At 35.8% G+C, this 14,553-nt stretch overlaps 1 protein-coding gene across 1 annotated transcript; it reads right to left on the reverse strand.

The window, feature by feature from the left end:
* Nucleotides 1-505: 505 nt before the first annotated feature.
* Nucleotides 506-10,722, reverse strand: LOC137823012 (uncharacterized). The gene is made up of 10 exons (XM_068628082.1): nt 8,580-10,722; nt 7,689-8,162; nt 7,267-7,568; nt 5,908-6,630; nt 5,547-5,825; nt 5,208-5,369; nt 3,965-4,903; nt 3,657-3,872; nt 1,998-2,258; nt 506-1,229 (listed from the first exon to the last, which is right to left on the reverse strand). The coding sequence occupies exons 1-10, from the start codon at nt 9,907-9,909 to the stop codon at nt 885-887; spliced, it is 5,031 nt and encodes a 1,676-aa protein (XP_068484183.1). The 5' UTR covers nt 9,910-10,722; the 3' UTR covers nt 506-884.
* Nucleotides 10,723-14,553: the final 3,831 nt, after the last annotated feature.

Here is a 14,553-nt window from a genome sequence, read left to right on the forward strand (position 1 = left end):
TTTTATTTCTGGAAAGAAAGATAATTTTGAAAAAGTAATAGGGAGCAAATCACTCGTAAGGTCCAGGAAGAATTTGCCAAAATTAAATACTATCACCCCCATTAACAAAATATCTAGAGAGAGATGGAACATCCAGTATTAAGGTCTATTTCAAATATTCACCGGACCCATAAAGAAAAATAGATGCTGATATTTGTATACCAATTTTATAGAATAAGCTGATCTTTCTATATTTCCATACCAATTTTATGGAATTAGCTGAACTTTCTAATGTGCATAGAGATTGTCAAATATTGTATAACATGTGTAAAGAATAACTTCTATGTAAAGAATAAGGTTGAGGAAAATCATACAATAATTGGAAACAAAACATAGCAGAAATGAAGAAAAAAGGTCTCCATTTCATAATATAATCGAATGAATTTAAGTATACCTTGTAACTACAACCAAGGAAAAAAAATGAAGTACATATACCTAAATCGCATGAGCTTCAACAAGAGCGTAATCAGAGGAAAAAGGATTTTCTTTGTTGATTACGTATTAAAAACTGTCAGTCTAAGATTTCTTACAGCGCTTAAATTGTGGCCCAGGATAAAAATAGAATCAACCATACGGCCAAACTATGTAATAACAGTAAGCTATAACTATGGAAAGTTGAAAAAGCCTGTAAGTAATATTTTCCCCCTCAAAAAGACGTAGGCGCAAATGAGTACGGCATTTGCAACTGATAGTTCCACTGGATTAACATATGTAAGGCAAAACTTCACCCAATATTTCTAATCTTCGGTAATCCTTTACCCAACATTCAGCTCCAACAGTTCTATCGGCCAAAATGCCAAACAAATAACTCAAAAAGAATAACATTCTATGACCCGAGAGAGAATTCAAGAGTGGTTAAACCAAGGTCCAACTGCACCATTCACATGGCCGTTGCTGTGGATCCCTACACCATTTGGGATGATCGAGGGAGGCAGTCCCACGGCCATAGGGGGCGAGGCAGCTGGATACAAACCATGGGTGTGAGGGAGAGCATGGGGGCTTACAAGAGGGCTCCCAGCAGGACTCCCTTTACGCTGTTGAATGGCATGGATCTGCCTAAGCCCGTCTTCATGAATACGTGATATTGTTTCCAACTCTTTCAATGACAAAGCTTCCAGACCAGCGCCATATAGAGGGGCATGTCTTGACATTTCCTCCTGGAGTGAGGCCTCAAGTGTGTGAATATATTGCTGCACAAGGAAAACAAAGTTATTAACCAACAGTATTTCTCTCCGGAGTATGTGTAAGCATAGAGTAGAAGTGACAAATAACAACAGACACTAGCATCAATTTCAAACATCCTCTGAAGATCGTTACTAGTAGCAATAATTGGATCGTTATTAATCATGGGAACATGGTCATTTTTACACTATTTTCGCTAATCCAGAAAAGTACTACTTTAAAGCTGATTTTGAAGTTTGAACTAAGGTGATTTTTGAGCAATAAATTAGACAAAATAGAAGAAAGAAGCAATCTACCACTGTTAATAGAACACGACATCGGCCTATATTAACAAAATGGAAAATGTTCTATATAGTATAGACACCTATAATGATGATCTACACCTAGAGAAAAAAAATAAAATAGGTTTATAGGATATGTGATATGATGAGAGGAGAGAGAGAACGAAATAAAAGGTGTATAATAAACAAGTGTCTTTCAAAGAGAGGTTTATGTGTATCATTATCCATTAGCAATACTGAGTCAAACTCATGTTACACATTTATTGTATCCACTTAATATGATTTTAAGGTTACCCAACAAAACCTGCTCAAAATCCAACTAAGCATACAGGCGGCAATACATTACATATCAAACAACTAGTTCGAACAGCTAGTTCCATAACTGAAACAGGTTTAACTATCATATAAGTTGAACATGTAAACATATATAAGGCGATACGTAATTAACAATGATAAAAACAGCAAGAGTAGTACAGATTCTATATCAAGACAAACCTGGCAAGCTTGCAACTTTGATTCCATGCCATCAATATATGCTTCACACCTAGCAACCTGCTCTTCCTTCTCGCGCTTTTCCCCTTCAGTTTGCCCAACAGTTTGAGTCAATCTACGGACTTCATCTTCAAGTGATTGCCGAATTTCCTCCCGAGTCACATTCTCTGTCGCAAATCTTTTCAGTTCTTCATCAAATCTCTTGCGTGCAGCTTCAGCATTCTTCAATCTTTCAGCTAGAGCATTTTTCTCCTTGACTACTTTCTGTATGTCATAAGATCCACATTAATTTTCAATTTGTGCCCATTTTACACAATGAAAATTTAAGAGTCATCAAATTTGAAAAATAAAACTTCTTGTTTTCATTTCCTGTTTTAATTAACTCGGTTACATTTTACAAAAAGGCCAAGGTGTTTTCACTTTCTTCCTGTTTTCAAAAGTTTGTACAGTAGACAATGAAGAAAGAAAATAGAAATAGAAAACCAGGAAGAAATGTTTTCACTAAATAAAAACAATTGATTTTCAACAGAAATGAAAATAGAAAACAAATTATTTCACTGGCACCAAAATGAAAACATGGTAACATTTGTAATTAGAAGTAAAGGAAAAATCTTAAACCAAACAGCACCACTAATCAATTCAGAACCACAATGAAGCTCCTTTCACTTGCCCACCGTTTTTAAGAGTGCCACATAAAAAATATATGCATATGATTGCATTACTATCAGATTATTTCAAACACCTGTTGATGCATAAATATCACCAATGAGATTGTTGATGATAATCAACAAACAAGTAAAAGAGAATGCACAATAGTTAATCATGTTTTTTCTTTCAAGTAATTTGATAAATGAAATAAAGGATGACTAAAGAGAACTGTATAGCTCATGATTCAACTCTTTTGAACAACTTAAGCATTTAATTGGCAAATTGGATCCTCTGCAGCAAGCAAAAAATAGAAGAGAGAATAGGTAAGTGTCAGGCTGAGAGAGAAAGGAGGATAGAGATAAAGAGGATGGAGCAAGGTGAAGAGACATGGTGCTAGAGTCCAGCTCCGTTACTGGAAGCCTAGGAATGACTTATAAATTATAATGTGCCCTTACACACAAAAAGAACTTTGGTCTTGAAGGTTGGACAAGGTATGAGAGCCCACTCAGACTATGTACTGAAACTAATACTTAATTAGATGTATGGCACCAGGTAGGATCAAACTCCTTCCTAACACACGAGCAACCTGTCAGCTGAAAAACTAAGTAGAACTAATAGCTGAAAACCATCTTTCATGAATTGGCAAAAACAAAGCATGGACACATTCATTCGCCCATATCAGAGTTTATAGGAAGGATAGAAAGAGGGGGAAACATAGCAAGAATCACAGGTGAAGTAGTCAGATAAAGCAAAACCAGTAGTAAATTTCATACTGAAGAGTGTAAATGCAATGAATCCCCTAGATTGAGTATAGAGATCCTTTGAATTTTGAAAAACCCATAAGTACACTTGCAATTGCACCAAGTATGAGTAAAATTTAACTGGTAAGAAAATGTAAGAATAATCATCATAAGCATAAAATTTATAGTGTGCAGTGCACGGCATTTAAAATTAGAATAGCTGAACAACTTTTTTCATTATCAATGTAGAAAATCAAACTTTTTTAAACTATACCTTTAATTCATCGCGTTTCCGAGACTTCAACTGAGAAAGTTGTGTCTCAGCATCATGTAAACGGTCATGAAGAGCCTTCTTCTCTGCTGAGAGCTTCGCAATTTCATCATCCCGTTCTGAGCGGAGCCATTCAAGCTGACTCTCAACTTCTTGAGCTTGTTCAGCTAATTCCTTCTTTTCCCGAGAAAATCGATCCATCTCAGCCCTCATTTCAGACTGTTGAATCATGAAGTGCGTTAGACCTAAATTCTCCATTAGCAATTAACATGAGGTAACCACAGTATGTTATCAACTAAGACATGAAATACCTTCAATCGATTGTTTGTCACTTCAGATTCACTCAGCTTTTGTGATATAATAGTTTTTTCCTTAGCCATATTAGAAATCTCAGTTTTGCTTTCTTCACGAACACGAATAATTTCATCCTCACTGGCGCACAACTGGTGCCATAGTGCAGCCCTATCAACATTTGCCAGTTCAGCAACTTCACGCATCATACTCAAAGCAGGCCTGATAAACTCCTGCTCCTCACAGACCAAAGTAACCAATATATCCAAATCAAAATCTACTTCACGACCATTGTCAGTATTGCTAGTGGCACGGTCAACAAGCCTCTTCAACATCCTCCCTCTATAAGATTCATTGGCAAACCATCTAAACATTATCATGTAGAGCAGTTTAACAAATTCTTTCACGCATGGATCTCTAGAGAGGGCCAAATTTTCAGCAAGGCCAAGAACAGAAGTATAATCATCCCTCTGAACTCCCAATTGCTCACAGGCATCTCCCTCTGTAGCACCATCTGTATGTTGGAAATTTTCAGAAACATATCTTCCATTATTGTTCAATCTTTGGGAAAGACGGCTTTGCAATACCAGGGCTACAGACTGAGCACTTATTGCACCTCGAGCTACAGCTCTCTCAAATGTTTGAGAAGCTTCAGCAACAAGGCAAGGAATGGATAACATCTCAAACAGTATATAAATATCAGAAAAATGACGACTAGCTTGATAAGCCTGCTCATCAATCACGTGCAGCCCACTGGGAGAAGTGCCATGTTCACCAAATAAGAAAATCCCACACGGCAGAGCTGAGCAATTGTCACCATAGTCATCATCACAATCAATGTCCCTAAGTATGGTTTCAGCAACATCCCCCCAACTATTTATAGTCTTACTCAAAAAGTCAAGGACACAAGGCGACACCTCAAGACCTAGATTTTTCAGCCTGACACGAACAGACCTAACCTGCATAAGGGGGAAATAATGTTACAAATGTGTCTTGAAACATTTGACCAAGATTACAGAAGTATGAGTTTACTTTTGATGATTTGTCTTACAACTGTTACACACTAACATCCATTTTTTGCTTGGAACCCTGTTTAATGATTTTGATAATACTAACAATTTCACAAGATGTAAAGCTCATTAATGATGTGGCAAGGCATTATTGAGTGCTAATACAGAACATTTTTGCATTGACAGTGCATCAAAATAAATTCTAAATAATGTAACATAGTACAATTCCCAACTATTTATCTTCAAAGCTTACAGCTTCAGGGAGGTGTTGACATTGAGATGCTGCTTTGAATATAAAATCTATTGTTGTAGCAAGGGGTTCGTCATTTGAGTCTGTCAAAAGCTCAAATGACTGAAACAGAATGCGTTCCCACACTTCACTACCACACTCCAATTGACTAAGAGCCCCAAAAACCTGAAAAATAGAATGCCATCAATAGGAGAAAAATAATGCAAGCATATTCGGCATCATGTTGACAGAGGTGGAAATGCAGCAAAAGTGTAACTAAATTAGGATTGCTTGCTGAATTAATACATGTGATGAAACAATTCAAAATAAGGTATTTTGGATAAAAAAATACTAGTTTCTCACTGGTATTCGTAAAGCAGGTTCGGCATCTGTCTTTTGAAGACGCTCAAGAAGTGCATAGGCAGCAAGTGGGTGTTCTGACTGCTCAACCAATTTAGGTACCAGAGCAACTAGGTCAGCTTGCAAATGCTTAGGAGCTTTGTCCAATACAAGAGTAATTTTTTGAGCAGACTGAGGCCGACGTCTTGGTTCTGGACAGCCTTGAGGAACAGCTCCATCCAAAGCTCTTAGTGAGTTTACAATCAAACCTAAAAGCTCCTCAGACTGTTCTGGCCACTTGGTCTGATGTTTCAAATTCACACAATCAAAACTAGAGATATGTGTAACAAAATACACCTGTAATGAATATAAAATAAAATTGTACCTTTGACCGAAAGGATGCATTTTCTGAAGCAGTGGCAGATGTCTCTGGTGGACAAATGGGATGTCCAGGAACAGGTTTTTCTTGAATACCATTCCCTTTTAAATCAGAGCTCTGCACAGCAGATGTATTACTGCTTTCTTCAACAACAGAATCCAGTCTCTCATTAACAGGAACTCGTGCAGACTCCATTGATCCACTTTCTCTTTCACACTCAAGAGGACTAGCAGCGCCACTTCCATCTGGAGAAGGTTTAGAACATGCATCAACAGAATCAGCAACAGGACCTACTTCAGAAGGTTGGCAGCACTCAACCATTATATCTAATAGTAAATCTATGATAGCTTGCTGCAAGACTTTAACTCCCATCAGCAAATTCATCAAACTTGGGGAAGATTCATCAGCTTTGGTGGCCTTCTTCCCATCACAACTACCAGACAGCTTGGTAGGTAGAAGCAGGCGCTTAACTTTTGCAGGATCATCAAGATAGACTCGAAGACCAGTCAGAAACCCTGCAATTGCACCAGCATCCATTAGAAGTTTCTCCCTTAAAGTAACTTGTGGCTGAGAAGGATTATCTCCATATGTTAAATGGAATCCAGCTCTGGAAAGAAGATTTCTGAAAATATCTTCCTCATCTCCACTTATCCCTTCACTGTCTTCAGAGTCAATGAGCTCATCAGGGTCAGTTGTCAATGCATCCTGATCATCCTCTGATGCTAAAACCTGAATATTGAAGACAAAATTAGATGATGTGTCAAACATAAGATAAAAAATTTAATATAACCAGTAGGTATTATAAAATCCATAACAAAATCCCCTGGTTTTACAACATGTGAGAAGCTAAGATGTAAAGCGTATAATCATTTTTATCTTTCACATAAGACATAATCATAATCTATCATATGGCTTAGGTATGGGATAGAAATCTGCTTACAAATTTTTATTGTACAATAAGAAGTTCAAGGGATGCAAAATTATGAACTGAAGCATTAATCAACTTCTGTAACTCGTGACTTATCAGCTTGTTCCATGCATCTTATCAGCTAATCACAAGCAAAAGTTCCAAGGAAGAGGCCATATTTCCTAACTGGCTTGTTCCGATCTTACATTAAAAATGAGTCAGATACAAAACCAGATATTATATGTTAAATTAGTGACATGTAAGACGCAGAAGAGCCATTTCAAATCAATAACAATTAATACAAAATTACATGCAGTCTAGTATCTAAAGTCAAGAATAGGTCATCCTATAGATGGTAGGAGGGAAGTCTTAAGAAATGGGGCAAGAATATTTGGCATCTATCAAATGATATTTGTAAGAAGAATGTAACAGAGACAAAGCAATCCATAAGGACTTACCTCTAAATCGGAAAACTCAAACCAAGGACAGCAATCCAATATTTCACAAACAAAAACAACAGTGTCACGTACAAGAAATCCTGCATCCGCTTCTAACATGTCAGACACCTTCATGAATTGCAAAACAGAATTATTCCATGTCTTTGTGCAGATAGAAGATTCTTTCCACACTGTCTTGGTTGGGTTCTTTTGATTCACAACAGCCATCCTGTATCTGACCCAGAAATTTTTATCTGGATCACTACCAACTGCCTGGTCACTCTCTAAATAAATACATATAGTGTCAAACGACTCATATACACCTGGGTCATGGAAAAGCAAGTTTAATTAAAGAATAAAAACATAAAAGTTTACTACTACTACTACTACTACTACCAGTGAATAAAATGCAGGAGATAATATATGTTTGCAAGAACACCTACCAATTCGAAGTTCACATCCACCAGCTTGAAAGAATTTACTGAAGATTTTTCGTGTCTCCATTATTTCCTTGAATGACAGGAAATTCTCAACTTTCCATGTAAATGAACTTCTTTTCCCAGAATTGTCCAGAGGAGAGCCACTGCTGCTTAACTCAGAATCATGTTCAGTAAAATCCTGCATTATTGATGTCTCTTTCAATATAAGCACTTCAGCAGAGAATATGACAGTGTCCTGGACAAGAAAACCTGAATCTTGATCAAAGAGACTGGTGAGTGTCACAAATTCACGCCAACCCCAATCCTTTGCAGCTTTTGAGTAGCGGTTCTGAGACTCCTTGGTGACAGATTTATCCTCCATCTTCTGGTTCACAACTGATAAACGATGGCTAACAAAACAACTCCAATCACTGGAAGTATTTCTTGAATCTGTAACTTCAAGAAACACTGAAAGGTGGCATGGTGGCTGAGACTGCCCTGATAGCATCAAAATCATATAAAAATTCATCAGACTCCATTTTTTTTAATCAAAACCTAAGCCTATTCTCTGTATTTAAGTAAAGTGAGTGACTATTACATTCATACATCCAAACCCAATATCTAGATTATCAATTCAACTCTATGGTTGTATCAGTAGATATACAACTACAAGCATGAAATATCAAATACAATGAAAATTTCAAAGATAGAAAGGCTGATAAAATTGCAGCCAGAATGCCCCTTCAGTTCTATCAAAATAGGCCAAAATTGCACTAAAATGCACACAACAAGATCACGTCTAATGGAGCTTTGACTCACAAACAACACCGCAAATATTTAATAGCTAACTAATAAGCCTAAGAAAATGGTGCACAGAAAAAGAAAATAGATTTGCAGAGCAAAAACATTGCACACCTCGAGGATAAACAATAAGTCGACAATCCCTATTACCAATCTGAAACCTCCGGCTCTTGATGCATAGACCCGTGATTTTCCTCTTCTTAAGCAAATCCTTCAACCTAGTAAAATTCTCAATCCTCCAAGTGAACTTTCCAATATGCCCATCAGACTTCCTAGCACCACTCCCACTTCTCCCAGCAATCACAGAACCATTCTTGGAGAAGCTGCTAAACTCCTTGATCACATGAAATGAAGTGCTAAAAACAGCGGTGTCATCCACCAAGAACCCCGAATCCACACCGATGAAATCCGACATCTTCATGTAATCATTCCATCCCAAGCTGGTATTGTCACCGCTCTTATTATCAGCTGCAAACCGGCCATAAGAATCCCTATGCATGTGATTGGAACCAGGCTTCTGGTTCAACACAGACATCCTAAACAAACACCAACAACTCCTATCAGATAACACCACAGTCTTATCCGTGTCCTTGCTCTCCAAACACATAGACAAATACTCAACCCCATTCACGGAGCTCTGGTACACACTTATTCTCAAATTACACTCCCCCGCAGGGAACACCGGGCTCATTATCTTCTGTGTCTTGATCATCTCCTTAAACAGACTGAAATTATGCACTTTCCAAGTGAACTTACCACTCAACACATCAGACACGGGACCCGCAACAACGGATGAACTTGAGGAGGAGGAGGACGAAGACGAGGACTGCAACTCATTGTTGTCCCGCGTGAAATTAACGGACTCATTGAGAATGAGAATATCCGCAGTGATCAAAACGGAATCCGTATTGAATAGGTATCCCAATTTGGGGTCGAAAACAGTGGAAGAGGGCGTGAAATCGCACCAACCGTGCGATTTCTTCTTACTGGAGAATCGGTGCCAGGAATCGCGGTGAATGGTTTTGGAATCGTCCGCGACGTTCACGATTGCCAAGCGATAACTCGCGAAACAGTCCCATTTTGAGGAGGAGGTGCCGCGAGGGTCCATGATTTGGAGGTAGATGGAGATGTACCCTGGAAGCGCCTGTGAGTCACCCTTGGGGTATATTAGCAACCGACAATCGTAACCGCCTACCTCGAAGTATTTGCTCCACAGTGCCCTAGCCTTTATTCTCGGGAAATTGTGCACCGTCCATCGGCACACGGCCGAGTACTCGCCTCGCCGATCCACCGCCACCGTCTCCTGAGCGCCGCCGCCACCATCCCGCGACCCCACCGCCAGGTCATCCGCCGCAGCGGCGGAGGATGACGACGATGTGGCTGCCTCCGTGAACAACGGCGTGGAAGATAGCGAAGGAACTGCCTCGGACGAAGCTTGCTTCATTGTTTCGTTTTCTTTTGTTCGTTCCTCTTCTTCTTGTTCGTGTTAGTAATTTTCTCACGAGTATTGAAATCTTGGACGCAGAGAGAGGAGGCAGAGAGAAATGTGGTGCAAGCGAGAGAATGAAAGCACACACAAACAGGTTTGGACAACGTGGGCGCAAGATAGTACCGTGCGCCTCTTTCTTTTATCGCCTCATCCCTCCTGGCGTACGATAGTAATCTTGCGCCTTTCTTTCATCATTCTGTTTTCAAAGGGAAGATTCCAGTGCAGGCAAAACTATGTTTGCTTCCTCACGTGACCCTTTTTTAACCGTGGGATTAATACAATTGATGTGATCAGTGGCTTTCCACTTGGGCCCATTACGAGTGCACGTGGTTCTCTCTTCATTTTGTTTCCATTGAATAAGTGTCAATACAAGCAAAACTATATTTTTTCATCATGCTTGCTCTCTTTAGCCGTTGGATTATTATATCGATGTGATGAGTGGATCTCCGCTTGGGCCAATTGTGAGTGCACGTGGTTCTGGGAGGGTCTGGATCCTCTCTTCCACAACAACCACGTCATTCGGCGAGCTGGGGTATGGAGTCGTATACGAATAGGGTGGATCGCATAGCATTTATTCCCAGGATATTTCCTAGTCAGGATATGCATTTATCACCGTTGGATTTTCCTTGATCGATCATGGTTGAAATTAGGTTTGACTTTGTTGCTTCCCTTTTTTCTTTTGCTGGGTGCGAGTATGTGTGATGTCATGTGAATCATACCATTAAGCAGATTGTTCTTCAGGGCAAAACCAAACTTTATGAAAAAAAAAAAAAAAAAAATATTGGAGTATGTATTTTTTTTCTACATCATACCATTCATCTCAACCCATCTTGATTATTTACTTATCATTCTGATTTCCAATTTCGATTTTCTATGTCATTATTATCCATTAGCAGGTGAATGATATAATTGTATGAAGTTTGATTAAGCTAGGATCATGTTGTATTTCAAATAATAAATGTGGTTAAAGTTACTATTAACAAGGATAGAGCTTAGTAAGTACTTAAAAAAATATTTTTAAATATGAATTATATTTAAGATATGTCTATATAGATTTGGTTGGTATAAAGTTATATATTTACAATTTTGTCATTTTAATTAAATAAATATATAAAAGAAACTAAAACTATCTTAATTAGAAAATACTTTTTTATGTGATATGTGATACTTTTGTCTTCTCCTTTGGAATATTACTTATGTCAATATTACTTATGTCTTTTTAGATGAGGATCTCATGAAAATCTTTATGAAAGACAAAGTGATGAAAAAATCACCCTCAAAATCAAATGAAAATATGTATATCTTTGTATTGTATAAGTTACAAATAGAATTTAAAGAAGATAAACTCTTGTTTAAAAAAAAATCATAGAATACGTAAAATATTATGTGTGACATGGTTTGAAGCTCTTGGTATCAAAGTTACTGGATAACAACATTGGGTATTATATGATCTTCAATAATATTAAACCTTTATGGAACTACAAGATGGATTTAATCTTAAAAGACATAAGGCTACCTCATAGCAAGGTTACACTCTTTGTGAGATAGATAAAAAAATACTTATAAGATAGATAAAAGGTAATGAGTAGATCTATTTTGTTATCACTATTTTATTATTAAAATGTGGTATTATGGTTTCATAGTTGAAGAAAACTCTATTAATAGCACATTGGGTGGGTGAAATGTCAAAGTCTTAATATGGTTTTTTGCAATTAAATTTTCTATCTGCTTGGCCACAATTTCATAAAACTGATTACATGAAATCCCATTAGAGTATAATTCATGTTACACATAAAAAGTTTATAAGGGTGCTTGGAGAGGTAGATCTAAACATACTTATTGTTGATAGGATTGATACCAATGGTTATTACGATGATATTGAATATGAAAGTCTTCATCTTTTATGTAGAGCATGTTGACATAAAACTAATGATTGTCCAAATAATACTGTAAAAAATAAGGAAAAAAGCAACCAAAATAGGAAAATTAAAAACTTATAGAAAAAATGTATGAGTACAAATAGGATGAATGATAATATGGTTATCTAACAAAAAAAAATCAACAAATGAGAAAAAACATTTGCTATGAGAGATATTGAAACGCATGGAGATTGATTTATGGTGCAACACATGGAAATAAATACTTGTAAGAAATTTATGCATGCACCTCATAAGAGAAACAATTTGGATGACTTTAAGAATACAATAATAGTCTTGTAACAATTAAATCCAAGAACATTAACAACTAGGTCAATGGAAATCAAGATTCTAAGACTTTAAATATATGTGCACAATACCTATAAAGAAAAAGAATAAGGAAATTTCATACTAAGTTATGAAAGAAAAACATTTCCTTTGTCATGAAGTTTTCACAAACATTTGTTAGCAAAAATATGAATACTTGTATGGATAATAATGTTAAGACTCATATGGTGTGATCCCTAAATAGTTTGGGAACATTATACAACCCTTCTATATAGTTTTGATGATAATAAATATGTGACTAACTCTTATGTAGAGGCATACCACAATACTCTACCAAGCTTTGACTAATATACTGTTAATTGTTACCTATTTAACACTTGAGAGCAGATTAACACATCAACCTAGTTGCAAAAATGTTACTCTTTCGATCTGGCGATTAGTATCATTTGAATTTTAGATTTTGCTTAACATTTGGTTTTTTAGGTGTTTTTCATGTATCTAAATACAGATACATGGACTCAAATTCATGTTAAATTTTTTTTTCAAATCTACTAGGAAACCTGATGATCACGGCATATCATCATATGGATGGAATCTAAGTGGGCAACACTCAACCTACCATGCTTTGTTTCCAAGAGCTTGAATAGTTTATAATGGTATATTCATTGGTTCTTTGCTAAACGTGTATGGTCCTTATTAGTTAATAAGTGTTTTCTTATTCCTAGGTGAGCCAGACCCAGAACTACAAATATCATATCGGCAGATGTCCCCATTTGTACCACATAATTATAGAGAAAGTAGTCTACCTGTTGTTGTTTTTGTTTATGCGGTGTGTAATTTTCTTTTACCATTGTTACTTAAATTTGTACGTAAAAGAATATAAAGGTCGGTTTCCTTGCACTATTGTTTGATATTTTGTTTTCCTTTTTATTGACACATCATATTATATACTAAATTCAAACTAGTTGCTGCACTTTAGCTTTTTTGAGAAAATTAATTGCATTTTTCTTAGTTTACATTAGTGTAAAATCTACTATTGTGTCCTCTTCAATGTAATGACATTTCACCTGTTTATGTTTTGGTCCTCTCTTGGAAAAATTAGATTAGATGCATTGTATAAGACTGTTTTTTATTGTTGCAAATTACATTCACTTTGATTTGGACTCTTTTCATCACTTTGTTTGGTATTCATAAAAAAATTATGGATTTACTGGAATTGAAGAGAGGGGAGGAATAAAAAAATTGTGGAAAGTATTTTTTTGGTATACCTATTATTTAGAGAACAAAAATTATGTAAATAAATAAATAAAAACAAGTGAAAATAAATTATTAGATCATCAGCATTTGTTTATGTTAATTTAGAAGTCATTTGTGGCTAGTGAATTCTAGATGGATTATATAAAAAAAATGCTTTGATGTAATAAATTACCAAAAAGTTTGCAATGCTTAATTGAAAAAGTTGTTTACTTATTATTTAGGGAACACAAATTATGCAAAGAAATAAAAGTGAGTGAAAATAAATTATTAGATGATCAACATTTGTTTATGTTAATTCATAAGTAATTTGTGGCTAGTGAATTTTGTATGGATTATATAAAAAATATGATTTAATGTAATAAATTACCAAAAAGAGTTTGTAATGTTTGATTTAAAAAGTTGGTTATTGGAGAAATGAACTAAGAAATTTCAATTCTTTATTGCTATCAATTTCTATTACTTTGTAATAATATTCTTTTGTAATGATTACAACTTCTACTATTTTGGTATACAATGAAATATGTAACTTGTAAATTTGAAATATTAATATTATATACATTGTTCTTATTTAAATTATAAATGTGATTTAAATGTAAAATTATATATATGGCCTAAATGTGCAATTACATTTTAAAACAGTAAAATGTTGCATATTGCACAATTTTATAAATTAAGATGTATTTCATGATTTTTCATGTTAAAAAAGTGTTGTCTAAAAATACATACAACATGTACATAAATATTGTCTAAAAAGACAGACAACAAGTAAATAAGTGTTGCCTATTTTATCAATTTGCAACACTGAAAATGTGTTGTCTATTCTATCAATATGCAACACTGAAAATGTGTTGCCTAAAAGACTGACAACATGTAAATAAGTGTTGCCTAAAAAGGCAGACAACATGCAAATAAGTGTTTCCTTTACCAATGACAACATTTAAAAAAACGTTGCCTGAACAATAGGCAACACTAAAAATGCGTTGCCTAAACATTATAAGAAAAAACATTGCCTAAAGTTTTTTTCAAAAATTGTTGTCTATTCTACCAATATAAGGCAACGATTGCAAAAAAACATTGCATGAACCTAAGCCCACAACTGCATATTCGACGCTTGAAAAAGAGTTGTCAAAGTGTTGTC

Source organism: Phaseolus vulgaris, chromosome 9 (assembly GCF_000499845.2).
Source record: "Phaseolus vulgaris cultivar G19833 chromosome 9, P. vulgaris v2.0, whole genome shotgun sequence".
NCBI classification, from domain to species: Eukaryota; Viridiplantae; Streptophyta; class Magnoliopsida; order Fabales; family Fabaceae; genus Phaseolus; species Phaseolus vulgaris.

What these genes read in the sequence shown, in the direction of transcription:
- LOC137823012 (XM_068628082.1), bottom strand. Translation starts at nt 9,909, where the DNA reads ATGAAGCAAGCTTCGTCCGAGGCAGTTCCTTCGCTATCTTCCACGCCG. An exon ending in AACCTGCTTTACGAATACCA is followed by an intron (nt 5,370 to 5,546) that starts GTGAGAAACTAG and finishes TCTATTTTTCAG; the next exon opens with GTTTTTGGGGCTCTTAGTCA. An exon ending in TGACAAACAATCGATTGAAG is followed by an intron (nt 3,873 to 3,964) that starts GTATTTCATGTC and finishes ATGATTCAACAG; the next exon opens with TCTGAAATGAGGGCTGAGAT.